Source organism: Nerophis ophidion, linkage group LG29 (assembly GCF_033978795.1).
Source record: "Nerophis ophidion isolate RoL-2023_Sa linkage group LG29, RoL_Noph_v1.0, whole genome shotgun sequence".
NCBI classification, from domain to species: domain Eukaryota; kingdom Metazoa; phylum Chordata; class Actinopteri; order Syngnathiformes; family Syngnathidae; genus Nerophis; species Nerophis ophidion.
This window is the reverse complement of record NC_084639.1, coordinates 9,905,898-9,932,092: the sequence shown is the minus strand read 5'-3', so window position 1 is coordinate 9,932,092 and position 26,195 is coordinate 9,905,898. Positions and strand designations below refer to the sequence as shown.

General features: G+C 41.7%; 1 protein-coding gene across 2 annotated transcripts in view; it reads left to right on the top strand.

Moving 5' to 3' along the window:
- Window positions 1-26,195, top strand: part of LOC133546255 (solute carrier family 4 member 11-like) — a 112,568-nt gene that overhangs the window by 52,355 nt on the left and 34,018 nt on the right. For both annotated transcript variants that reach the window (XM_061892168.1, XM_061892169.1), the window contains 10 exons: window positions 9,893-9,943; window positions 13,291-13,377; window positions 14,981-15,024; window positions 16,848-17,070; window positions 17,242-17,323; window positions 21,470-21,593; window positions 21,667-21,876; window positions 22,378-22,462; window positions 22,538-22,663; window positions 22,735-22,848. In XM_061892168.1, the coding sequence (XP_061748152.1) occupies window positions 9,893-9,943; window positions 13,291-13,377; window positions 14,981-15,024; window positions 16,848-17,070; window positions 17,242-17,323; window positions 21,470-21,593; window positions 21,667-21,876; window positions 22,378-22,462; window positions 22,538-22,663; window positions 22,735-22,848 (1,146 nt within the window). The remainder of the gene's footprint in view (window positions 1-9,892; window positions 9,944-13,290; window positions 13,378-14,980; window positions 15,025-16,847; window positions 17,071-17,241; window positions 17,324-21,469; window positions 21,594-21,666; window positions 21,877-22,377; window positions 22,463-22,537; window positions 22,664-22,734; window positions 22,849-26,195) is intronic.

Below are 26,195 nucleotides of genomic sequence, written 5' to 3'. Positions count from 1 at the left end.
ATGAGAGCACGACTTGTCCAGGGTGTACCCCGCCTTCCGCCCGATTGTAGCTGAGGTAGACGCCAGCGCCCCCCGCGACCCCAAAGGGTAATAAGCGGTAGAGAATGGATGGGATGGATAGAGTTTAAATATATATCTATGTTCTTGTCGACGATGACGGATCACGTAAGACGTCAGCCAAAAACTTAGCCTACAAAGTCGCGAAAATTAGTTTAAAAAAAACCCAAAAACTATAGAAAAACACACCTTTGGAGAGCTTTTTTTGCAAGTGGAAAAAGGCCCGAGCTCCCACTAATTCCGCGTTATCGGCAGTTGTATTTTTATGCACTTATTTTTGCTGTATTTTTATGCCGCAGGTGAAAATAATTAAAATAATTAAAGCGACCAATACACGTTGCCATGGGAGACGAACTAATGAGCGCTAAATATCTCGTATAGACACTTTGAAGTTGCTTTAACGCGCACGTTGTTGTATTTAGTGTCACATGGAGGCAAAATGTTGATATACTCACCCATGCTTGTTGCTCATGACGTCCTCCGTGTCGAGAGGGATTGTGAGCGTAATTCTTCATTGCTTGATTAAACAAAGTGGACTAATTAGCTCCATTTCCGGAAACTCTGACGTCAAGTCAACGCAGACTTCAATCATGCTGCTTGACTTGTCCTCCCACCGCTACTGCCCCCAAGTGGCCGGGTTGTCGAATTACACGCCAGGTCTCAGCTGCACAACACTGGATTTGCACTAATTCTGAAGATGGGAATAAGCGGTAGAAAATTGATCGATATCAGTAACGTATCATTTCTAACCTGATTCCCTGATGAAATTAAAATTGCAAAAGTTGTACCAATTCATAAGAATGGAGACACACACCAGTTCACTAACTACAGACTAGTTTCATTACGTCCACAATTCTCCAAAATCATGGAAAAACTATTCAATAGCCGATTAGATAAATTCATCAACAAAAGTGGGACGCTCGTGGAGAATCAATTCGGATTTAGAGCAAATATCTCAACATCAATAGCATTAATCAAAATAACAGAGGAAATTACCAATGCAATAGACCATGGGTTCAAAACTTGGCCCGCCGTTTAATTTAATTTGGCCCTTGAGGCAATATCAAATTAACAATAGAGCTGGCCCGCCGCTGTAACACCGCATTCACCGCAAATACTCTTAGTTGCCAACCCTCCCGATTTTCCCGGAAGACTCCCAAAGTACAGTGCCCCTCACAAATTTCATCCCGGACAACAATATTAGGGGTGGCCCTTAAAGGCATTGCCTTTGGTGTTCTCTACAACCTGTCGCCACGTCCACTTTTCCTCCATACAAACAGCGTGCCGTCCCTGTCACAAAATATATGCGGCTTATACACTCACTCAAGTGAATGCAAGGCATACTTGGTCAACAGCCATACAGGTCACACTGAGGGTGGCCGTATAAACAACTTTACCACTGTTGCAAATATGCGCCACACTGTGAACCCACACCAAACAAGAATGACAAACACATTTCGGGAGAACATCCGCACCGTGACACAACAGAACAAATACCCAGAATCCCTTGCAGCACTAACTCTTCCGGGACACTACGATATACAACCCCCGCTATCACCAAACCCCGTCCACCTCAACCCCGCCGCCAAAAAGAGACATTCAATTTTTATTTAAATTTTGATATGCCATTGATATTTTTGGATTATTATTATTTGAAACTCGATTGTGCATGTCATTATAAAGTTATATAAGCCTTGCTTGTTCAATATTCAATGCAAAACTTGTTTGGGTCCCTATTAAAAGGTTAATTTGTTCAACCTCAGCCCGCGGCTTTGTTGCGTTTTAAATTTTGGCCCACTCTGTATTTGAGTTTGACACCCCTGCAATAGACGGTAAAGAATGTGCAGCCACAGTATTCATGGACTTAACAAAAACATTTGACACAATTAATCATGATATTTAATACAAAAACTAGAAAAATATGGCATCAGAGGTTCGGTCTTAAACTGGGTAAGAAGCTATTTAACCAACAGGAAGCAATATGTAAAGATGGGTGAAAATATGTCAACACGATTGGAAATATCTAGTGGTGTACCCCAGGGATCGATACTGGGACCAAGATTGTTCAATCTTTATATAAACAACATTTGTAAAGTTACAAAGGATTTGAAATCAGTTTTATTTGCAGACGACACAACTGCTTTTTGTAGTAACGGAAGAAATGAACAAATTTTAAAAAATGGTTTGATAGAAACAGACTATCTTTGAATGTCAGTAAAACTAAAATAATGCTATTTGGTAACAGTAGAAAAGAGCATTAGACATAAATACAAATAGATGGAGTAGATATCGAAAGGGTAAAATAAACCAGATTTTTGGGAGTATTAATAGATGATACAATGAACTGGAAATTTCATATACAAAACATACAACATAAGGTGGCAAAAAACATTTCAATAATGAATAAAGCAAAATACGTTCTGGGCCAAAAATCACTTTACAGGTGCTGGTCATATTATTAGAATATCATGAAAAAGTTGATTTATTTCATTAATTCCATTTAGAAAGTCAAACTTGTAGAATGTATACATTCATTCCAAACAGTCCGATACATTTCAAGTGTTTTTTGCCAAAAAGGAGATAATTATAGCTGACAACCAATGAAAACCCTAAATTCAACATCTCAGAAAATTAGAATATGGTGAAAAGGTCAGATATTGAAGACACCTGGTGCCACACTCTAATTAGCTAACTAACTCAAAACACCTGGAAAAGCCTTTAAATGGTCTCTCGTTTTGATTTTGTATGACACACAATCATGGGGAAGACTGCTGACTTGACAACTGTCCAAAAGATGACCATTGATACTCTAAAGAAGGAGGACAAGACACAAAAGGTCATTGCCAAAGAGGTTGGATGTTCCCAGAGCTCTGTGTCCAAGCACATTAATAGAGAGGCGAAGGGAAGACAAAGATGTGGTAGAAAAAAAGTGTACAAGCAAGAGGGATAACCGCGCCCTGGAGAGGATTGTCAAACAAAACCGATTCAAAAATGTGGGGGAGATCCACAAAGAGTGGACTGCAGCTGGAGTCAGTGCTTCAAGAACCACCACGCACCGACGTATGCAAGATATGGACTTCAACTGTCGCATTCCTTGTGTAAAGCCACTCTTGAATAAGAGACAACGTCAAAAGCGTCTCGCCTGGGCTCAAGACAAAAAGGACCGGACTGCTGCTGAGTGGTCCAAAGTTATGTTTTCAGATGAAAGTAAATTTTGTATCTCCTTTGGAAATCAAGGTCCCAGAGTCTGGAGGAAGACAGGAGAGGCACAGAATCCACGTTGCCTGAAGTCCAGTGTCAAATTTTCACAATCGGTAATGGTCTGGGGTGCCATGTCATCTGCTGGTGTTGGTCCACTGTGTTTCCTGAGGTCTAGGGTCAATGCAGCAGTCTACCAGGAAGTTTTAGAACACTTTATGCTGCCTGCCGCGGACCAATTTTATGGAGGTGAAGATTTCATTTTCCAACATGACTTGGCACCTGCACACAGTGCCAAATCTACCAGTACCTGGTTTAAGGACCATGGTATCCCTGTTCTTAACTGGCCTGCAAACTCACCTGACCTTAACCCCATAGAAAACCTATGGGGTATTGTGAAGCGGAAGATGCGAGATGCCAGACCCAACAATGCTGAAGAACTGAAGGCCACTATTAAAGCAACCTGGGCTCTCATAACACCTGAGGAGTGCAACAGACTGGTGGACTCCAGGCCACGCCGTATTGCTGCAGCAATTCAGGCAAAAGGAGCTGCAACTAAGTATTGATTGCCGTACATGCTCAAACTTTCCATGTTCATACTTTTCAGTTGGCCCACATTTCTAAAAAATATTTTTTGGTACTAGTCGTAACTAATATTCTAATTTTCTGACATACTGAATTTGGGATTTTCAGTAATTGTCAGTAATAATCATCAAAATTTAAAAAAACAAACATTTCAAATATATCACTGTGTGTAATGAATTGATATAATATGTAAGTTTCACGTTTTGAATATAATTACTGAAATAAATCAACTTTTTTATGATATTCTAATAATATGAACAGCCCCTGTATGTTCTCTACTGCTCGCTAGTTACCATATCTGAGTTATCGTGCAGAAATATGGGGAAATAACTACAAATGTGCGCTACATTCGTTAACTGTTACATAAAAGATCAGTTAGAACATTACATAATGTTGGATATAGAGAACATACAAACCCGTTATTTATTGAGTCAAAAATATTAAAGCTCAGTGAAGTGAAGTGAATTATATTTATATAGCGCTTTTCTCAAGTGACTCAAAGCGCTTTACATAGTGAAACCCAATATCTAAGTTACATTTAAACCAGTGTGGGTGGCACTGGGAGCAGGTGGGTAAAGTGTCTTGCCCAAGGACACAACGGCAGTGACTAGGATGGCACAAGCGGGAATCGAACCTGCAACTCTCAAGTTGCTGGCACGGACACTCTACCAATTGAGCTATTCCGCCCCAGTGATTTGGTAAAATTGCAAACAGCTAAAATGATGTACAAAGCAAATTATAAACTGCTACCAAAGAATGTACAACAATTCTTCTCAACTAAAGAGAAATATAACCTTAGAGGAAAATAATTTTGTATGCACGTACAACACTTAAAACCTTTAGCATATCAGTATGTGGAATTAAATTATGGAATGGATTAAGTAAGAAAGTTAAACATTGTACTGATATGATCCAGTTTAAGAGGCTGTTAGGATTAAATAAGCATTGCTTCTTCCTACTCCTTTTCGGACATGATGTTTTGTGAAATGATATGAAATTGCCTGATGTATAATGTAGGTATATCATGTTCGAAATAAACTAAAAAAGAGAGAAAAGAAATGACATTGCATGCATGCAACATGATGCATCGCCATTTATAGTTTCTTTAACCAACATATTCGAAAAGGAGTAGGAAGAAGCAGCGCTTATTTAATCCTACCCCTTTCCTTTGCATAGCAGTTGCCAAAACTTTTGTTCACTTCCTGTTCTCAATTTATTCACAATATACTCCATGAGTAATAACAATAAAAAATAAATAATTGGTCTATCTGCGTTGGCCCTGTGGTGAGGTGGCGACTTGTCCAGGGTGTACACCGCCTTCCGCCCGAATGCAGCTGAGATAGGCTCCAGCACCCCCCGCCACCCCAAAAGGGACAAGCGGTAGGAAATGGATGGATGGTGAAGTAAGTTATATTTCATATGGTGAGATGATTAATGGATTGAATAAATTCAGAATTTTTTATCATGGTTCTTCTTCTTTGTACTTTGTAAACAATTTAAGTTTAAAGAGTTTCTTGAAGTGGATCATATTAGTAGATTGTTAGATTTCTTAATAATAATTTAAGTCCATATACTGATATACTGAAGGTCTTAAAGGCCTACTGAAACCCACTACTACCGACCACGCAGTCTGATAGTTTATATATCAATGATGAAATATTAACATTGCAACACATGCCAATACGGCCTTTTTAGTTTACTAAATTGCAATTTTAAACTTCGCGTCGATTTATCCTGCTGAAACGTCGCGGATTGTAGAGTACATTTTGTTCCAGCACCTTTCCCAGCTATAAGTCATCTGTTTTCATCGCATAATTCCACAGTATTATGGACACCTGTGTTGCTGAATCTTTTGCAATTTGTTCAATGAATAATGGAGACGTCAAAGAAGAAAGCTGTAGTTGGGAAGCGGTGTATTGCGGCCGTCTTTAGCAACAAAAACACAGCCGGTGTTTCATTGTTTACATTCCCGAAAGATGACGGTCAAGCTTTACTATGGAACAGAGATGTCAAACGAACACGGTTGGATTGGACCACACACACAAACTACAGTGTATTATGCAGCAATCATTTCGAAAGATCGTGTTTCGAAGAGGGTCCCTTGCGAAGGGCAGAGATGGGCATCGCCACCACCCGTCGACTGGTGCTGAAGAAAGGTGCGGGGCCGACCTTCAGGTTGGCTAGCAGTTTATAGTTTGCTTTGTGTATAGTTTGAGCTGTTTGTTGTCGTGGAATTTCAGTATTTTTGATTCAATAAAAAAAGGATCTGTATGTTCTCTATATCCAACATTATGTATTATTCTAACTGATATTTTTTGTAACACCGTTAATCAATTAAGTGTACTTTTGTAGTTATTTCCCCATATTTCTGCACAGTAACTCAGATATGGTAACACTAGCGAGCAGTAGAGAATATAAAGTGATTTTTGGTCTCAAACGTTTTGCTTTATTCATTATGGACGTGTTTCTTGCTACTTTATGTTGTATATTTTTTTACATGAGATTTCCAGTTCAATTTATCATCAATCATTATACTTAGAAATTTGGTTTCATTTACTCTTTCAATTTGTATTCCGTCTATTTGTATTTGTGTTTGACATTCTCTTCTACTGTTACCATCCATCCATCCATTTTTTACCGCTTATTCCCTTTGGGGTCGCGGCGGGCGCTGCTGCCTATCTCAGCTACAATGGGGTGGATGGCGGGGTTTTCCCCATAAGGAACAATGTAAACGTGAATACCGCAATTTACGGACTATAAGCCGCTATTATTTTCCTACACTTTAAACCCTGCGGCATATAAAACTGCGCGGTTAACTTGCATTTTTTTCTTACCAAATAGCATTATTTGGTTAGGACCAGAGGAGTAGCCCGCTGCCCTGTTCTAAAAATAGCTCAAATAGCAGCACTTACCAGTGAGCTCCCTATATTTTTAAAATTGTATTTATTTACTAGCAAGCTGGTCTCGCTTTGCTTGACAATTTTAATTCTAAGAGAGACAAAACTCAAATAGAATTTGAAAATCCCCAAAAATATTTTGAAGACTTAGTCTTCACTTGTTTAAATAAATTCATTATTCTTTTTACTTAGCTTCTTATAACTTTCAGAAAGGCAATTTTAGAGAAAAAATACAACCATAAAAATGATTTTAGGATTTTTAAACACATATACCTTTTTACCTTTTAAATTCCTTCCTATTCTTTCTTGACAATTTAAATCAATATTCAAGTAATTTTTTTATTTTTTTATTGTAAAGAATAATAAATACATTTTGATGTAATTCTTAATTTTAGCTTATGTTTTTTTGATGAAGAATATTTGTGAAATATTTCTTCAAATTTGTGATTAAAATAAAAAAAAAATATTCTGGCAAATCTAGAAAATCTGTAGAATCAAATCTAAATCTTATTTCAAAGTCTTTTGAATTTCTTTAAAAAAAAATTGTTCTGGAAAATCTAGAAGAAATAATGATTTATCTTTGTTAGAAATATAGCTTGGTCCAATTTGTTATATATTCTAACAAACTGCAGATTGGATTTTAACCTATTTAAAACATGTCATCAAAATTCTAAAATTAATTTAATCAGGAAAAATTACTAATGATGCTCCATAAATTATATATATATTTTTTTTCAAAAAGATTCGAATTAGCTAGTTTTTCTCTTCTTTTTTTCGGTAGAATTTTGAATTTTAAAGAGTCAAAATTGAAGATAAACTATGTTTCAAAATTTAATTTTCATTTTTTTTGTGTTGTTTCCTCTTTTAAACCGTTCAAGTAAGTGTTTTTTTCATCATTTATTCTCTACAAAAAAAAACTTCCATAAAAGGAAAAAAAATGTACGACGGAATGACAGACAGAAATATAATTTATTTAAGTGTGTATCAAACTGGTAGCCCTTTGCATTAATCAGTACCCAAGAAGTAGCTCTTGGTTTCAAAAAGGTTGGTGACCCCTGTTTTAGTATATTAAAGTACATTAGTGTATTAAAGATAATATATTAAAGATGTACATTTTTGCGATAATAAAAGTTCTAACAAACATGTGAGGGTGTGTTGATGAAATAATATCCCCGTTTAGGGCACGTCAGACTGGTAGGGGGCCGAAGGGAGTACCCAGAACACATTGGGGAGGACTATGTCTCGGGGTCCCACAGGCAGAGCTAGACGAAGTGGTTGGGGTGAGGGAAGTCTGCGCTGCTCTGCTTAGGCTGCTGCCCCCGTGACCAGATCTCGGATAAGTAGAAGAAGATGGATGGCATTATCATATAACCTTACGAAAATTAGATAAACTATACTTTCACTTCAAATTATGGGAACATTTGACAGATACAGATTATATTTAAGTGAAAAATGAGGTTGTATGATTATTAATATCCATATTCTGGCCCTTTTAGAATAAATGGTCCTAACTTTTTTTTTGACATGACACGATTTTCTCTAGTTACGTTAATTCCGTCTTTAAAAAGTCAAAAATGTAATTAGTTTTTTACATGTGTTTTAAAAATCAGATTTTAACCAAAAGCGTGCAATTATTTGTTTTTTTTTCCTCGCATCTAAACAAACTTGAGTACAGTTAGCGTTATTACAATGGCTTACATTGGCGCATTGGTTGGGAGAGTGGCTGTACCAGCAACATGAGGGTTCCTGGTTCAATCCCCACCTTCTACCATCCTCGTCACGTCCGTTGTGTCCTTGGGCAAGACGCCTCACCCTTGCCCCTGATGGGTCCTGGTTACCGCCTTGCATGGCAGCTCCCTCCATCAGTGTGTGAATGTGTGAGTGAATGGGTGAATGTGGAAATAGTGTCGAAGCGCTTTGAGTTCCTTGAAGGTAGAAACGCGCTATACAAGTACAACCCATTTACCATGATTAATAATTATTATAATAGGATATTTAGAATATGTGAAAGTGACCAATCAAGCAGCTAAAATGTGCCAAATATGGATAAGTGTCTGGTGTGTGTTTCATCTGTTATGGTTTGCAAAGGGAGTGACGGCAAACGGACATCAAGTGGCAGTAGTGTACAGAGATGTATTATATATATATATATATATATATATATATATATATATATATAATACTAATAATTAACAATACTAATAAACTATAGAATGGTGTGTGTCAAAAATCCAAGAGTGTGTATGGTGTAAGACTATGTGAAGTATTTAATTGGAGCGTTTTACCGTATGTGTTGGAGACGCGGTGCTGTCAGACAAGGGCAAGGCAGGCAGGATTGTTCAGGGGAGGAAACGGGGTGGATAGGCAGGAGCGAGTCGTCGTGGTCCGGGGGCGAGCGAGGAGTCGGGAAACGAGGGAGGCAGTCCAGATCCAGGGCAACGGAAGGGAAACACTGCGGAAAACAAACAAGGATGTCAGAACACGAGGGAAAAGGCGCAGAGAGAGAGAGAGCATAAGCCTTTACGGTATCCGATTAACAAACTAAGTTCCCGCGCCGATCCTTGGGTCCGCTGGTCCATCAGTACCAGGTGAGCAGATTGGTAAATAAGTGCAGGCTTGTCGCTGCGTGGGCGTGTCCGGGTGGGCTGTCAGCGGGTCCTCTGGGTGGTCCCGCAACGGAGGAAGACGCAAACTGCGCGTGTGCCACAACATCATCCCTTGTAATAGATTTAAATGTGTCATTTTGATTTTTTTCATGTCGATATAACATCCACAAAGTTCGAAGGGGAGGTTGTGTAAAATGTGACCACGTGTGTTGAATTGTGCGGGTCGATTTTTTTTATTTTTTGCACCATGACTAGGGAAGGTTGTTTGCAGTGAGTCATAAGTAAAAGCCATGCTACATCATTTACCATTTAATGCTGTGACCAGGGAGTGGATATGCATAAAACAGCCCAGGATGAAAATCACATTGTGACAGAAACAAAAACACATTAACGAGCTTGTCGTTAATGTCGGCCGAATGCAGCTGAGATAGGCTCCAGCACCCCCCGCAACCCCAGAAACAAGCGGTAGAAAAATGGATGGATGAATGGACATCCACAGAGTAAACTATTCTGAAAGCAAACCTTACCTATGTGTTTTCTCTTCTGCAGATGCCCCACCAACCGGGAGCTCCGAGAATGGATATGTTTTCCAGGAAATGGGTTAGTAGCTCAAGTTTTCCAAATTTGCGTGTATTTGTGCTGATGGCTTTGAACTGTCATGGTCTCATTCCTAAGGATATCAGTAAGGTGATCTTTTCCATATGGCCAATTTCTCATGCTGGTGGCGTGTTGGGAGGCTGATTAACGGCCAAATAACGAGGCAGGTGATCTCTAGGTCGAGGGAACATTCATCAGTCAAAACTCAAGCAGGGTTCGGGTTTATTCCCTCAATCCTCACAAAGGAGGCTTCCGCCCAGGGTCCACTGGTATTGATTTGCGAGGGGCTGCAGGTGTTGATATAAAGGGGGACTTGTTTTGGGGGAATTCCACGACAAAACAGCCGAGAGTGAAGCTGTTGGGATGAGGATCAGCACCTTCAAATCTGAGGCCATGGTTCTCAGTCGGAAAAGGTTTGACTGCACCCCTCGAGTCGGGAGTGAAGTTCTGCTTCAAGTGGAGGAGTTCAAGTATCCCAAGGTTTTGTTCAGGAATGAGGGAGGAATAGAACGCGAGATTGACAGACGGATCGGTGCGGCGGTCACTGCACTGGTCTGAAGAAGGAGCTGAGCCAGAAAGCGAATCTCTCGATTTACCGGTCAGTCTACGTTCCTACCCATGCCTATGGTCACAGGCTTTGGGTAGTGACCGAAAGGACAAGGTAAGGAATACAAGCGGCAGGAATGAATGAATTTCCCCCGCAGGATGTCTGGAATCACCCTCTGAGATAGGGTGAGGAGCTCGGTCTCCGGGAGAGACTCGGAGTAGAGCCGTCGAGAGGAGCCAGCTGAGGTGGCTCGAGCATCTACTACGGATGCCTCCTGTACCTCCCTGGTGAGGTGTTTCAGGCATGTCCAGCCGGGAAGAGACCTCGAAGCAGACCTAGGAAAACGCTGGAGGGACTATGTCTCACAGCTGGCCTGGGAAAGTCTCAGTATCACCCCTGTAGAACTCGAGGATGTGGCCGCCGCTCCTTCACGTCGAGAGGAGCCAGCTGAGGTGGCTCGGGCATCTACTACGGATGCCTCCTGGACGCCTCCCTGGTGAGGTGTTTCGGGTTTGTCCAGCCGGGAGGAGACCTCAAAGCAGACCTAGGACAACGCTGGAGGGACTATGTCTCACAGCTGGCCCGGGAAAGTCTCAGTATCACCCCTGTAGAACTCGAGGATGTGGCCGCTGCTCCTTCACGTCCAGAGGAGCCAGCTGAGGTGGCTCGGTCATATACTACGGATGCCTCCAGGACGCCTCCCTGGTGAGGTTTTTCGGGCATGTCCAGCCGGGAGGAGACCTCAAAGCAGACCTAGGACAACGCTGGAGGGACTATGTCTCACAGCTGGCCTGGGAAAGTCTCAGTATCACCTCTGTAGAACTCGAGGAGGTGGCTGCCGCTCCTTCACGTCAAGAGGAGCCAGCTGAGGTGGCTCGAGCATCTACTACGGATGCCTCCTGGACGCCTCCCTGGTGAGGTGTTTCAGGCATGTCCAGCCGGGAGGAGACCTCGAAGCAGACCTAGGACAACGCTGGAGGGACTATGTCTCACAGGTGGCCTGGGAAAGTCTCAGTATCACCCCTGTAGAACTCGAGGATGTGGCCGCTGCTCCTTCACGTCCAGAGGAGCCAGCTGAGGTGGCTCGGAGCCAGCTGAGGTGGCTCGGGCATCTACTACGGTTGCGTCCTGGACGCCTCCCTGGTGAGGTGTTTCGGGTATGTCCAGCCGGGAGGAGACCTCAAAGCAGACCTAGGACAACGCTGGAGGGACTATGTCTCACAGCTGGCCTGGGAAAGTCTCAGTATCACCCCCTGTAGAACTCGAGGAGGTGGCCGCTGCTCCTTAACGTCGAGAGGAGCCAGCTGAGGTGGCTCGAGCATCTACTACGGATGCCTCCAGGACGCCTCCCTGGTAAGGTTTTTCGGGCATGTCCAGCCGTGAGGAGGCCTCGAAGCAGACCTAGGACAACGGTGGAGGGACTATGTCTCACAGCTGGCCTGGGAACGTCTTAGTATCACCCCTGTAGCACTCGAGGAGGTGGCCGCTGCTCCTTCACGTCGAGAGGAGCCAGCTGAGGTGGCTCGGGCATCTACTACGGATGCGTCCTGGACGCCTCCCTGGTGAGGTGTTTCGGGTATGTCCAGCCGGGAGGAGACCTCAAAGCAGACCTAGGACAACGCTGGAGGGACTATGTCTCACAGCTGGCCTGGGAAAGTCTCAGTATCACCCCCTGTAGAACTCGAGGATGTGGCCGCTGCTCCTTCACGTCCAGAGGAGCCAGCTGAGGTGGCTCGGTCATATACTACGGATGCCTCCAGGACGCCTCCCTGGTAAGGTTTTTCGGGCATGTCCAGCCGTGAGGAGACCTCGAAGCAGACCTAGGACAACGGTGGAGGGACTATGTCTCACAGCTGGCCTGGGAACGTCTTAGTATCACCCCTGTAGCACTGGAGGAGGTGGCCGCTGCTCCTTCACGTCGAGAGGAGCCAGCTGAGGTGGCTCGGGCATCTACTACGGATGCGTCCTGGACGCCTTCCTGGTGAGGTGTTTCAGGCATGTCCAGCCAGAAGCAGACCTAGGACAACGCTGGAGGGACTATGTCTCACAGCTGGCCTGGGTACGTCTTAGTATACCTCCTGTAGAACTCGAAGAGGTGGCCGGAGATTGGGAATTCTGGGCATCTCTTCTTAGACCACTGCCACCACGACCCAGACTCGGATAAGCGGCAGAAAATGGATGGATGGATGTACGACAAAACGGTGGATTTGTGGCTAATACAACTCCTCTCGACACAAGAGAGTTCAATATTTGGGGCGATTGGCCATCGTATGAGATCACTTGCCAGTTTTTGTCGTCACCCTGCGGCAGGTAGAACTAGCATGGCCTGAATTAGAACACGACACACAGGAACAAAAACTGGAAACGGCCCAAGTATTTCGTACAGTACAGGTTCTTTGATGATTTGATGTGTGCCACTCTTTCCTGCCAATATCACACTGGTGGCAGGTACTTGTCACTCTGCTTTTTTGGGGGGGAGGGCGGCTTGATCTTAAATGCCAGGGTGACAGCTAGCTTAGCCATGCGCTAAAACATTAAGTCAACCTGACTCCCTGATGCCTCAAGAGCAGCGCTGGTCAGAGGCTCAGGAGCCTGTGTGGTCTTCCTTTGCAGTCTAGGGCTCAAACCAGAGACCACAAATCCCCCCCCGATTAAGAGTCGATTCCAGCAGTGCTAGCCACTGAGCTGAACACCCCGGCAAAGAATATAAAAAAATGATTTAAAAAAAATGTATGCAGCTTGTATCGGGAAAATATCTGGACCCCACCAGTGTGAAGGAACTGAGTTTGAGCTTTATCCACAGCACTGAAGGATGGAGAGCAAGAAGAGGATTATGGGAAGAATTCAGCCGAAAGCATCTATGACAGCCAGCTCGAACTCAGCGGGCCAGGTGTGTAGCGTGCATCACACAGGGTGATCGCTGAGGTCACAGCTTAGTACAACATAATCAAAGACGTCATTTAAGATAGGGGAACATGTCCCCTTCACCTGTTCACAAGGCGGCTTAATGTCCTAAAATAATGTAGCGCTGATGAATACAAACAAGTCAAACACTTGTGCCAGGTGGAAAACCGCCCGCTTAGACCGAAACCTGTCCCTTAAGACTGCCTGCAAGCTCATTGATTGGCTTTCGGGCATGCAGCAGCTGACCAATCAGTGGTCAGTTGCAAGATAAGGTCGAGTTTCGAAAGGGAGAATTAGCGAGATAAACATGGTATATATGTATATTAAAAATAATAAAAGGTATTAACAGGAAACTCTTTGTGTCTAGAGTGTGCGATCATGAAGTCCATAGCAGAAAACTGCTGGATCAATCCCCGTCAATAACATAAACACATTAAAATGTTGGGTAGCCCAACAGCTGTTTTTTTGTTCAGTGTGTTATGTTGCACTAAAAATAAATAATGTATCATGCACAGTAGGGATGTCCGATAATATCGGACTGACGATATTATCGGCCGATAAATGCTTTGAAATGTAATATCGGAAATTATCGCATTCCAGCCCAGTCAAATATTATCTACAGCTTTTCTCACACCCACACACAAGTGAATGCATGGCATACTTGGTCAACAGCCATACAGGTCACACTGAAGGTGGCCGTATAAACAACTTTAACACTGTTACAAATATGCGCCACACTGTGAACCCACACCAAGCAAGAATGACAAACACATTTCGGGAGAACATCCGCACCGTAACACAACATCAACACAACAGAACAAATACCCAGAAGCCCTTGCAGCACTAACTCTTCTGGGACGCTACAATATACACCCCCCCCGGGTATTCTCTACACTCCACTTCAACCCTGCCCACCTCAACCTCCTCATGCTTTCTCAGGGAGAGCATGTCCCAAATTCCAAGCTGTTTTGAGGCATGTTAAAAAAAATAATGCACTTTGTGACTTCAATAATAAAAATGGCAGTGCCATGCCGGCATTTTTTTTTCCATAACTGGAGTTGATTTATTTTGGAAAACCTTGTTAAATTGTTTAATGCATCCAGCAGCGGCATCACAACTAAATTAGGCGTAATAATGTGTTCATTCCACGACTGTATATATCGGTATCAGTTGATATCGGAATCGGTAATTAAGAGTTGGACAATATCAGAATTTCAGATATCGGCAAAAAAGCCATTATCGGACAGCTCTAATGTACAGTATTTGTAATAATCCAAAACATGTAGCTAAACAAACTTAGGTTGGAGTCAAACAGTATTAAAATTGTATCACACATATAAATCCATCAAACCACACCCCCTTTTGAGCCACGCCCTCTGTGTGTGTATATATATATATATATATATATATATATATGCATATATATATATTTTTTTTTGCTTGCTTTTAATTTTTTTCTTGCATCTGACTCATACTTTTTAAAATGTTGTTTAACAGGATTTTACTTTCTAATCCAATTCAAGTTCTGAGCCCAAGTTTAGTCAAGGTTTCTGTAAACGATGTAACCGACTGTACTGTTTTATTGGCAGAAGGAGAAGTGCCAGGGTTTGGTCTTCTTAACACAACAAGGAAGGTAAGCAAATGGGATTTTGTCTAAATATATATTAGCGAGTGCTCTCCCAAACCGATATGGATATTTTCTGCAAAAAAAACAAGTATGAGAAGACATCGGCTTGGATCTAAAATCTACGATATGAGAGTTTATTTTGTGCGAAGCTCGACAGCCAGTTGAATGTCCTCCATTGAACACACAAGGTGGGTCTTTTTGTGTGTTTTAGTCAAGTCCTTACAGAAGGTAGACATGCTAGGCTAACGTCCCGGCAGGCACAAGACATTGAAACAACGTTGAGAACTTGTTGAATTACGTCCTGAGTGACATTGAGCAACTCAAACAGAACATTGAAACATGCTTTTTGATGACATTTCATCAATGTTGGGTTCTGACATTGATTGGACCATTGAAATTTGGTCATTTCCCAATATTCTACAACACATATACAACGTTGAAATATGGTTTTTGACGTTTATTCAATGTCGTGTTCTGACGATTTGACCATTGAATACTGGTAATTTCCCAACCAAAATTTAACACAAATACAACGTTGAAACACGATTTTTGACAACGCTTTTTCAATGTCAGGTTGTGACGTTAATTTAACCGTTGAATTTTGGTCATTTCCAGACCAAAATTCTACAACATATATATGTTGAAATGGCATGCTTTTTGACAACGTTTAATCAATGTTGGGTTCTGACCTTGACTTTGTCTTTGAATTTTGTGCATTTTCCAATATTCTATAACACAAATGAAACGTTGAAACATACTTTTTGACAATGTTTATTCAATGTCAGGTTTTGACGATGATTTGACCATTGAATTTTGGTCATTTTCAGACCAAAATTCTACAACACAAATTCAACATTGAAACATGATTTTTGACATTTATTCAATGTCAGGTTGTGACGTTGATTTGACCATTGAATTTTGGTCATTTACCAACCAAAATTCAACAACACTAATACAACATTGAAACAGGATTTTTGACAACGTTTATTCAATGTCAGGTTGTGTCATTGATTTGACCATTGATTTTGGGTCATTTCACCACCAAAACTCTACAACACAAATACGTTGAAACAACATGCTTTTTTTCAACATTTATTCAATGTCAGGTACCGATGTTGATTTAACCTTTGAATTTTGGCCATTTCCCAACCAAAATTCAACACAAATACGTTCAAATAGCATGCTTTTTGAAAACGTTTAATCAATGTCAGGTTCTGACGTTGATTTGATCATTGAATTTTGGTCATTTCCCAACCAAAATTCAACAACACTAATACAACGTTGAAACATGATTTTTGACGTTTATTCAATGTCAGGTTGTGACGTTGATTTAACCATTGAATTTTGGTCATTTCCCAACCAAAATTCAACAACACTACATGATTTTTGACAACGTTAATTCAATGTCAGGTTGTGACGTTGATTTAACCATTGAATTTTGGTCATTTCCCAACCAAAATTGTACAACACAAATACATGGAAACAACATACTTTTGTCAACGTTTATTCAATGTTAGGTTCTGAAGTTGATTTAACCCTTAAATTTTGGGCATTTCCCAACCCAAATTCTTCAACACAAATACAACATGCTTTTTGACAACGTTTAATCAATGTCGGTTTCTGACATCATCATTCCGCGACGTTTTCAACAGGAAACTCCGTGGGAAATTTAAAATTGCAATTTAGTAAACTAAAAAGGCCGTATTGGCATGTGTTGCAATGTTAATATTTCATCATTGATATATAAACTATCAGACTGCGTGGTCGGTAGTAGTGGGTTTCAGTAGGCCTTTAAGTAACATTAACCCCTCCCCCCGCCTTCCAAATAGTACGTGAAGCCGATGGACTTCCACGAGGAGGTCCGGCCCCACAGAGACCTGGACGCCTTCCTGGTTGAGGCGAGCATTCTCCTGGACGAGGACGCCTCCACGCTGGACGAGGTCCTGAGGCGCATGCTGAGCAGCGTGGCGGAGGACACCCACGATGGGGGCTGCGACGTGGACCAGGTCATGGGCTCGCTGTTCACAGACAAGGGCAGGAGGGAGTTGAACGGTAAGAAGATGACAAACCCGACTTTCGCCCGAGGGCAGCTGGGATAGGCTCCAGCGCATCTGTGTCCCTGAGAGGGACAAGCGGTAGAACATGGATGGATGGATGGAAGATGACAAACACTCGGTGACATTGAAGCTTGTTTTTTTTTTCCCGTCTTTGTTTCCTCGACAGTCCATCTTCTGTCAGAGACCATTCAGGGGGTGACTTCCACGCCCACTGGCATTCATTACCAGCAGTCCTGGCTCTGTATTCTGTGAGTATCCGGGCGTAACCTTGGCTTTAAAGTGCGGACTCTGCAGTCGCCCCATATTTGTTTTCACTGTTGAGTAATCGTTGTACTCTGCAGCAGGGGCTATGTCCTACTGGTACCAGCAGAGGACGTCGTTTCTAGAGATTGACACCCGGATATTTAGACGGGAGTAGTCAGTGTACAGCTTGTACGAACCACTAAAAAGGAGTCGACGTAGGGCTATTGTAGTCGAGACCAGGGGTGTCAAATGTGCGGCCTGGAGTTATTTTTTATAGGACTGCAGTCTAGCATGCTCGCTTTTGTGCTAATTTTGCAAGTATACACCTCAGCGTCAAATATTTTGTTACTTGACAAACTGTCAGGTTCAAACACTGATGACATCTATTAAACGAGACAAGAAGCAAGCAATTAAACAGAGACAGATTTAAATTTGCTCAATTTGAGGAGAAACGTGTCGACTTGTAACCTCTTACAGTGTCACCCACGCTCTGACGGAAAAAGGTTCACGTCTCTTCTTTGAGTTTGAGTTTATTTCGAACATGCAAGCATACAACATGATACATCACAATTTCCAGTTTCTCTTTCCAACATGTTCGAAAAGGAGGAGGAAGAAGCAGAGTTTATTTAATCCTACCCCTTTTCTTTACATAACAGTTGCTAAAACTTTTGTTCACTTCCTGTTCTCAATGTATTCACAATGTATACTCCATAAGTAATAAGTAATCACAATACAAATAAATAAATAAATAAATAATTGCTTAAGTAAGTTTTATTCCATACGATGAGATAAATCAGATTATTTTGAGAATGAATGGGTGAGTAAAATCAGAATGTTTATCATGGTTCTTCATTTTTGTACTTTGTAAACACTTCCAGTTTGAAGAGTTTCTTGAAGTGGATCATATTAGTACATTGTTTGATTGCTTTGCTTAATCCATTCCATAATTTAATTCCACATACTGATATACTAAAGGTCTTAAGTGTTGTACGTGCATACAAATGTTTTAAATTACATTTTTCTCTAAGATTATATTTCTCTTCTTTTGTTGAGAAGAATTGTTGTATATTCTTGGGAAACAGGTTATAGTTTGCTTTGTGTATAATCTTAGCTGTTTGCAATTCCACTATGTCGTGGAATTTCAGTATCTTTGATTCAATAAATAAAGGGTTTGTATGTTCTCTATACCCAACATTATGTATTATTCTAACTGATCTTTTTTGTAACACTGTTAGTGAATGAAGTGTTCTTTTGTAATTATTTCCCCATATTTCTGCACAGTAACTCAGATATGGTAACACTAGTGAGCAGTAGAGAATATAAAGTGATTTTTGGTCTAGAACATATTTGGCTTTATTCATTATTGATGTATTTCTTGCTACTTTATGTTGTATATTTTTTACATGAGATTTCCATGTAAAAAATATAAGATTTATTTTATTTGGATATTCCAAGTTTACATAACAGCTGTTTCTAAAGCAGTGGTTCTTAACTTTGTTGGAGGTACCGAACCCCACCAGTTGCATATGTGCATTTACCAAACTCTTATTAACTAAAAAATAAAATGTTTTTTTTTGTTTTCGGAGTATAACGACTATAAGTCGCACCAGCCGAAAATCCATAACAAAGAAGGGAAAAAACATAAGTCGCACTGGAGTATAAGTCACATTTTTGGGGGAAATTTATTTGATAAAACCCAACACCAAGAATAGACATTTGAAAGGCAATTTAAAATAAATAAAGAATAGTGAACAGGCTGAATAAGTGTACGTTATATGACACATAAATAACCAACTGAGAAGGTGCCTGGTATGTTAACGTAACATATTATGGTAAGAGTCATTCAAATAACTATAAACATATAAAACATGCTATACGTCACTCTTAATCGATAAATCCCATGAAATCTAATAAGTCTAGTCTCTTACGTGAATGAGCTAAATAATATTTGATATTTTACGGTAACGTTTTAATAATTTCACACGTAAGTCGCTCCTGACTATAAGTCGCACCCCCGGCCAAACTATGCAAAAAAACTGCGACTTATAGTCCGAACTGGTGCACAAAATGAAGCGTGCATAAACATCACCTTGTTCAAAGAACAAAACCAACACAGTGCATGAACTCACAACAAATTACACACCTGCTAATCAGTGTGACTTCTGCTGTTTCTGTATCCATAATAAGCCGATAGGGAGAACTTTTTATTTACACAATGAGTCGGGTGTGTCTTGATCTCCACGGCGGAGGCTCCACCGAACCCCTGAGGCCGACATACCGAACCCCTAGGGTTCGATCGAACCCAGGTTAAGAACCACTGCTTTAAGGTTTATTGGCGCTCTGTACTTCTCCTTAAGTCCGTGTACACAGCGACGTTTTAGAAAGTCATGAATGTTACATTTTCAAACAGATACCGATAATTTCCGATATTTCCGCGGCGGAGGCTCCGTCGAACCCCTAGGGTTTGACCGAACCCAGGTTAAGAACAATTGTTCTAAAGGAATGGGGGGTATGTAAATAGCCATTGTTTTTGGTCACATTAACACAAAAGAAAAAGTTGCCTCGGGCTTGGACTGGTCCTGGATCGAGCTTGGTTAGGTCTTGGATCAAAATAGATAAGCTCAATGGAATTTTCCACGCCTTTATCTTGGTGCAACAAAAACAGCTTTCGTCTGTTCACTGGGAACTCAGAGAACAGGAAGTTTTTTGATCATTTTCTGACACAAACGATACTTGTTAGCATGTTAAAATTAGTATGTATTTTTTAAGGTATACATTAAGGTATATATTAGCAGGCGAGCATCTTAAACAAATATCAGGTGCACACCTCAGACTGACATTTTTTGGTGTTTGACACGTTACAGTTAGCATTTTTAGCATGCTAAATTTTTTTTTATACAACTCAGTGTTATATAATTTGGTATTGCACTAAGGCTAACTGTAAGCATGCTATTGTTAACATAGTACTGTGAGCATTCTAGCTTTTACAGCTCTTTTTGCTCATATTTTTTGTTACTTGACGCTATGTGGACAAGGTGCTAACTGTTAGCATAGCTCGGCTTTGGCCTTTCAGCATTCACACAGAACTTGATGGTGCTTAGGGAAAAAAAAATGCCCACCCCACAGATTTTGATTTATCAGTCAGTAGTCCTCAGTGGAAAAAGTTTGGGCACTACCGGTCTAGACAGCTGGCAACAGAAGCAAGTACATCTAAGCTTACTGGACTGAAATTTTACTTAAAGCCGAGGTATGCAACAAATCAAGATTATGGCGTAATAATCAAAAGTTTACATACACTCGTAAAGAACATAATGTCATGGTTGTCTTGCGTTTCCAATAGTTTCTATTATTTTTTTGTGATAGAGTGATTGGAGCTCATACTTGTTGGTCACAAAAAACATTCATTAAGTTTTTTTTATTTTTATGAATTTATTATGGGTCTACTGAAAATGTGAGCAAATCTGCTGGGTCAAAAGTATACATACAGCAATGTTAATATTTGCTTACGTGTCCTTTGGCAAGTTTCACTGCAATAAGGCACTTTTGGTAGCCATCCACAAGCTTCTGGTTGAATTTTTGACCACTCCTCTTGACAAAATTGGTGCAGTTCAGCTAAAAGTGTTGGTTTTCTAAAATTGACTTGTTTCTTCAGCATTGTCCACATGTCAGGACTTTGGGAAGGCCATTCTAAAACCTTAATTCTAGCTTGATTTGGCCATTCCTTAACCACTTTTGACGTGTGTTTGGTGTCATTGTCCTGTTGGAACACCCAACTGCGCCCAAGACCCAAGGTTGTCCTGAAGAATTTTGAGGTAATCCTCCTTTTTCATTGTCCCATTTACTCTCTGTAAAGCACCAGTTCCATTGGCAGCAAAACAGGCCCAGAGCATAACACTACCACCACCATGCTTGACGGTAGGATTGGTGTTCCTGGGATTAAAGGCCTCAATTTTTCTCCTCCAAACATATTGCTGGGTATTGTGGCCAAACAGCTCCATTTTTGTTTCATCTGACCACAGAACTTTCCTCCAGAAGGTCTTATCTTTGTCCATGTGATGTCAGATGAAACAAAAATGAAAATCTCACAACATGCCTCCTTTTCTACGTCGCTGGCGTAGTCATGTGCTAACTTGCGTTACTTTCCCGATCAGCTGCAAGGTGAAGAGCCTGCAGAAACGCTACGTCTGCATCGCACGTCTGGAGAGGCCGCAGAACTGGGGGGTCAACTGCTGCGAGGCGCGCTACGTGATCCTCATCCTGGCCCCGCACAGAACAGTAAAAACCCCTATGAAGTATTGCACTTCCTACCGCAAACCTCTTCTGACCGCTTCCACCCTCCCCTTTACAGAAAAGCACAAAGTCCGCCATAGAACTTGGAAGGACATTCGCCACCATGTTCTCAGACATTTCCTTCAGACAGAAACTTCTAGAAACCAAGACCCGGGAGGAGTTCAAGCAAGAACTGGTCCGCCAGCGACAGCAGCTGTCCATGGTCCGGGTGAATGCCGTAGTCGAGGTCGTGGATGACTCCGATCCACGGAAAGGCAAAGCACTTGAGGTACGGCTAAAGACCGTAGAACAATAAACCCACATGTTCTCTCATAGTACTTCCTGTGGTTTAGCACTGCAGCCAGACATGTAAATACTGTATGAGGAACCACCAAGTGCCAAATGATGTGATTATCCAGAGTCCGCAATCCGGACCTGGGGAACGAGAGGCAGATGGGTTGGATAAAAAGGCTGCCAAGTCTGCCTTGGCAGCAGAACTAAGTGTTTCATCAAGTCCACTGAGGACATTGAGACTCAAACAGTCTATGGAGAACGTGGTTTTGGGGAGAAGAAAGGTTCTATCGGTAGAAAGGTTCTATTGGTAGAACCACAAAGTTGTGGAATAATAGAAAGGCGTTTAATTCGAAAAAATTCACCCATTTGGAGTTCGGAAATCAGTTAAAAAAATATATGGTCTTTTTTTCTGCAACATCACTTACATAGGTCTGGTGATAATGTTCCCCTCTAAGTAGCTTCTTCTCCAGTTCACGTGGTCTTGTTTCCATTGCAGTGGAAGGAGTTCTTCAAAGCCGGTAAAGGTGTTTACGACGACCTCCGCCGCCGCCTGCCCCTCTACCCTTCCGACTACACGGACGGTAGGTGGTAAACGCTGCTGGCGGTCTTCGCTTCGCTTCCGAGATTGTTCTTTAACACCACTTTGACCACTGAAGGTATCATCGGGAAAGACCGCTGTCTGCTCAAGTACACCACCACCGCCATTTTCCTCTACATCGCCATCCTGCTGCCCGCCATCGCCTTCGGCTCTCTGAACGACGAAAGCACGCGAGGGGAAATAGGTGGTGTTAAATGTCACACCTCACGATGACGGGTGTGGTAAAAAGACTGACAACCGGGGTTTCTTTCTCAGATGTTCAGAAGACCATTGTCGGCCAGAGCATCGGAGGTGTGATCTACGCCTTATTCGCCGGCTCCCCGCTTGTCATTCCGTTGACCACCGCGCCGCTCGCCATCTTCATTAGCGGTGCGTACTTCTACATATACTGTACACCCGGGCTATGCAACTTGCCCAATTCCCGTTAACTTCAAAACATGGGAGACAAACATTTTTGCAGCACATTCCTAAAAACTGTCAGTTAGTTTGTGACGAACCCCAAGATGCAGAGATGGAGGCAGGCATTTAGCAGGTAAACATGTTTTAATTAAAGTACGACAACAAGAACAAAAGGGGTACAACAAAAAGCGCGCACAAGGCGGATAACAAAACTAAAAGAGCTAGCATGGGAGCTAGAAAACAAAATGAGCTTAGCATGGAAGCTAGCAAAAACAAAAGGGCCTAGCTTGGAAGCGAGCGGGTAGCGAGCAGGAAAACAGAAGTCGTTACTTGTAGAATGAAAACAAAACGGAAGCAGGGAACAGGCGGCATAGCTCGGTTGGTAGCGTGGCCGTGCCAGCAACTTAAAGGGTTGCAGGTTCGATTCCCGCTTCCGCCATCCTAGTAACTGCCGTTGTGTTCTTGGGCAAGACACTTTACCCACCTGCTCCCAGTGCCACCCACACTGGTTTAAATGTAACTTAGATATTGGGTTTCACTATGTAAAGCGCTTTGAGTCACTAGAGAAAAGCGCTATATAAATATAATTCACTTCACACTTCACAAAAGACAGTAAGCTACAAACAGATACCGAAATATAGCTTACTCCTATGCTACAATGACACGACACGAAACGACACGATAGGAGCGACAATACGGAAATGACATCGACAATAATCCAGCACTGACTGGATGGGAAGGTCTAAATCGGAGCGGGCTGATTGACACCAGGTTTGGTCAGGTGCCAATCAGCCGCAGCTGAGGGGACACAGCACTCAGGGAGAAAGACAGGAAACAGACAAAATAAGAACGCTAACAGGAACTAAAGACAGGAAATACTACACACACACAGGAACAACTAAAACACAAACAAACTCAGGGGCAACCCTGACAAAAACAGTAAAGTGCTGGTGTTGCAAAGAAGAACTTGGACCACACATTGGCAGATCCTCGCATTGACATTTCTACCTTGCTAGCAAACACTGGGGTCCAAACTTGTGATTTTCCATACACTATATTGCCAAAAGTATTTGGCCACCCATCCAAATGATCAGAATATTGTGTCCTAAACACTTGGCCCGACCACAGGTCTATAAAATCAAGCATTTAGGCATGGAGACTGTTTCTACAAAGGTGTGAAAGAATGGGCCGCTCTCAGTCATTTCCAGCGTGGACCTGCCATAGGATGCCACTTGAGCAACAAATCCAGTCGTGAAATTTCCTCGCTCCTAAATATTCCAAAGTCAATGTGGGCTTTATTATAAGAAAATGGAAGAGTTTGGGAACAACAGCAACTCAGCCACCAAGTGGTAGGCCACATAAACTGACAGAGAGGGATCAGCAGATGCTGATGCGCATAGTGCAAAGAGGTCGCAGAGTAATCAAAGTCCCTTTCACTAGAACTAAAGGGCCAAGCCCAACTCTTGAAAAACAACCCCACACCATAATTCTTCCTCCACCAAATTTCACACTCGGCACAATGCAGTCTTAAATGTGGCATTCTCCTGGCAACCTCCAAACCCAGATTCGTGCATTAGATTTCCCGATGGCAAAGCATGATTCATCACTCCAGAGAAGGTGTCTCCACTGCTCTAGAGTCCAGTGACGACGTGCTTTACACCACTGCATCCCACGCTTTGCTTTGGACTTGGTGATTTTTGCCTTAGACTCAGCTGATCGGCCATGGAAACCCATTCCATGAAGCTCACTGCGTACTGTACGTGGGCTAATTAGAAGGTCACAGGAAATTTGGAGCGCTGTAGCAACTGACTGTGCAGAAAGTATATGTACTATGCGCTTCAGCATCCGTTGACCCCTTTAGGTGGCCTACCACTTGGTGGCTGTGTTGCTGTTGTTCCCAAATTCTTCCATTTTCTTATAATAAAGACCACAGCTGAGTTTGGAATATTTAGGGGCGAGGAAATTTCACGACTGGATGTGTTGCACAGGTGGCATCCTAAGACAGTTCCACACTGGAAATCACTGAAAGTGGCCCATTCTTTCACAAATGTTTGTAGAAACAGTCTTCATGCCTAAGTGCTGGATTTTATACACCGGTAGTATACAAGTGATTAGGACACCTGATTCTCATCATTTGGATGGGTGGACAAATACACTATATTGCCAAAAGTAAGTAAGGCGTTCCTCAAGGTACCGCTTTAAGTCCTCTACTTTTTGGCAGATAAAATGTTTTTGTAATGTCATTTATGCAAGTAAAATGTTGCTGTAGTTTGTTTACTTCAGATCGAGTCAGTAGTTGTTTAACTTCTTTACTTCAACTAGTGGTGTTCCTCAAGGTTCCATCTTAGGTCCTCTCTATTTCATCATCTTGACCTATTCAACTGGTGGCCTTCAAGTTCAGTTGAATTAACCTTTTTTGCAGAAGATCCTTAAAAGCAAACTTATTTATTTTGCCGATCGTTCACAATCATTATGAGAGACAAGAACACACACCTGTTTTTTTTTTTTGGATTTAAAGATGATAAACGCTTGGAAGATGCAGCTAATGGAAATCACTGTTGTAGCATATATATATACATATATGTACACATATACATGTATATAAAATGTAGTAACAGACACATTCATAACAATATCAAACATGCACAATACTTACCCTATTTTGATCATTTTAATCATTTCCGGGACTGATTTTTTTCCGCACATTGATTTGTTTCCATAGCAACACACTTCCGACTTCGGGCAACAAATATGTGTTTCTACTTCCGGAGACAAACGCACATGTTTTCTAGGCATGGCAGAATCAATAAACAACGAAGACTACTATTTTTGGGCAAATGAGGATTCATAATCTTATATTTATGAAGCTGAATATACTGAGGATGAACTGCTGCTTGTAGAAGCACGCACAAAGGAAGGGTGAGACGATGGAGCAGACAGACGCTGAGAGAGTAAGGTGAAAGTAATTTGAAGCTGCAAATATGGAATTTGGAGCCACGCTATTTCGACATAAATGGAGTGCTTACACAAATAAACCGAAAAAACGTCCTCAGCCAGCTGGACCAAACGCACAACTGTCCATCCAGTGAGTCACTTTAATATCAAATCATGATACAGTACATAGATTGACTGGCTAACTGTGTACAAACAAAACATGAAATAATACTTTATTGCACTATAATTGTTCATGTTTTTAAGTCAGTAAACATTTGTGTCTTATCCCATTGTGTTGGGCATTACAAACTCAAGTGCGTTTTATGGTGTAGATGCTGGCTTATCCTTTTCTGTAACTAGCTTTTATGGCTAATACCGAAGCA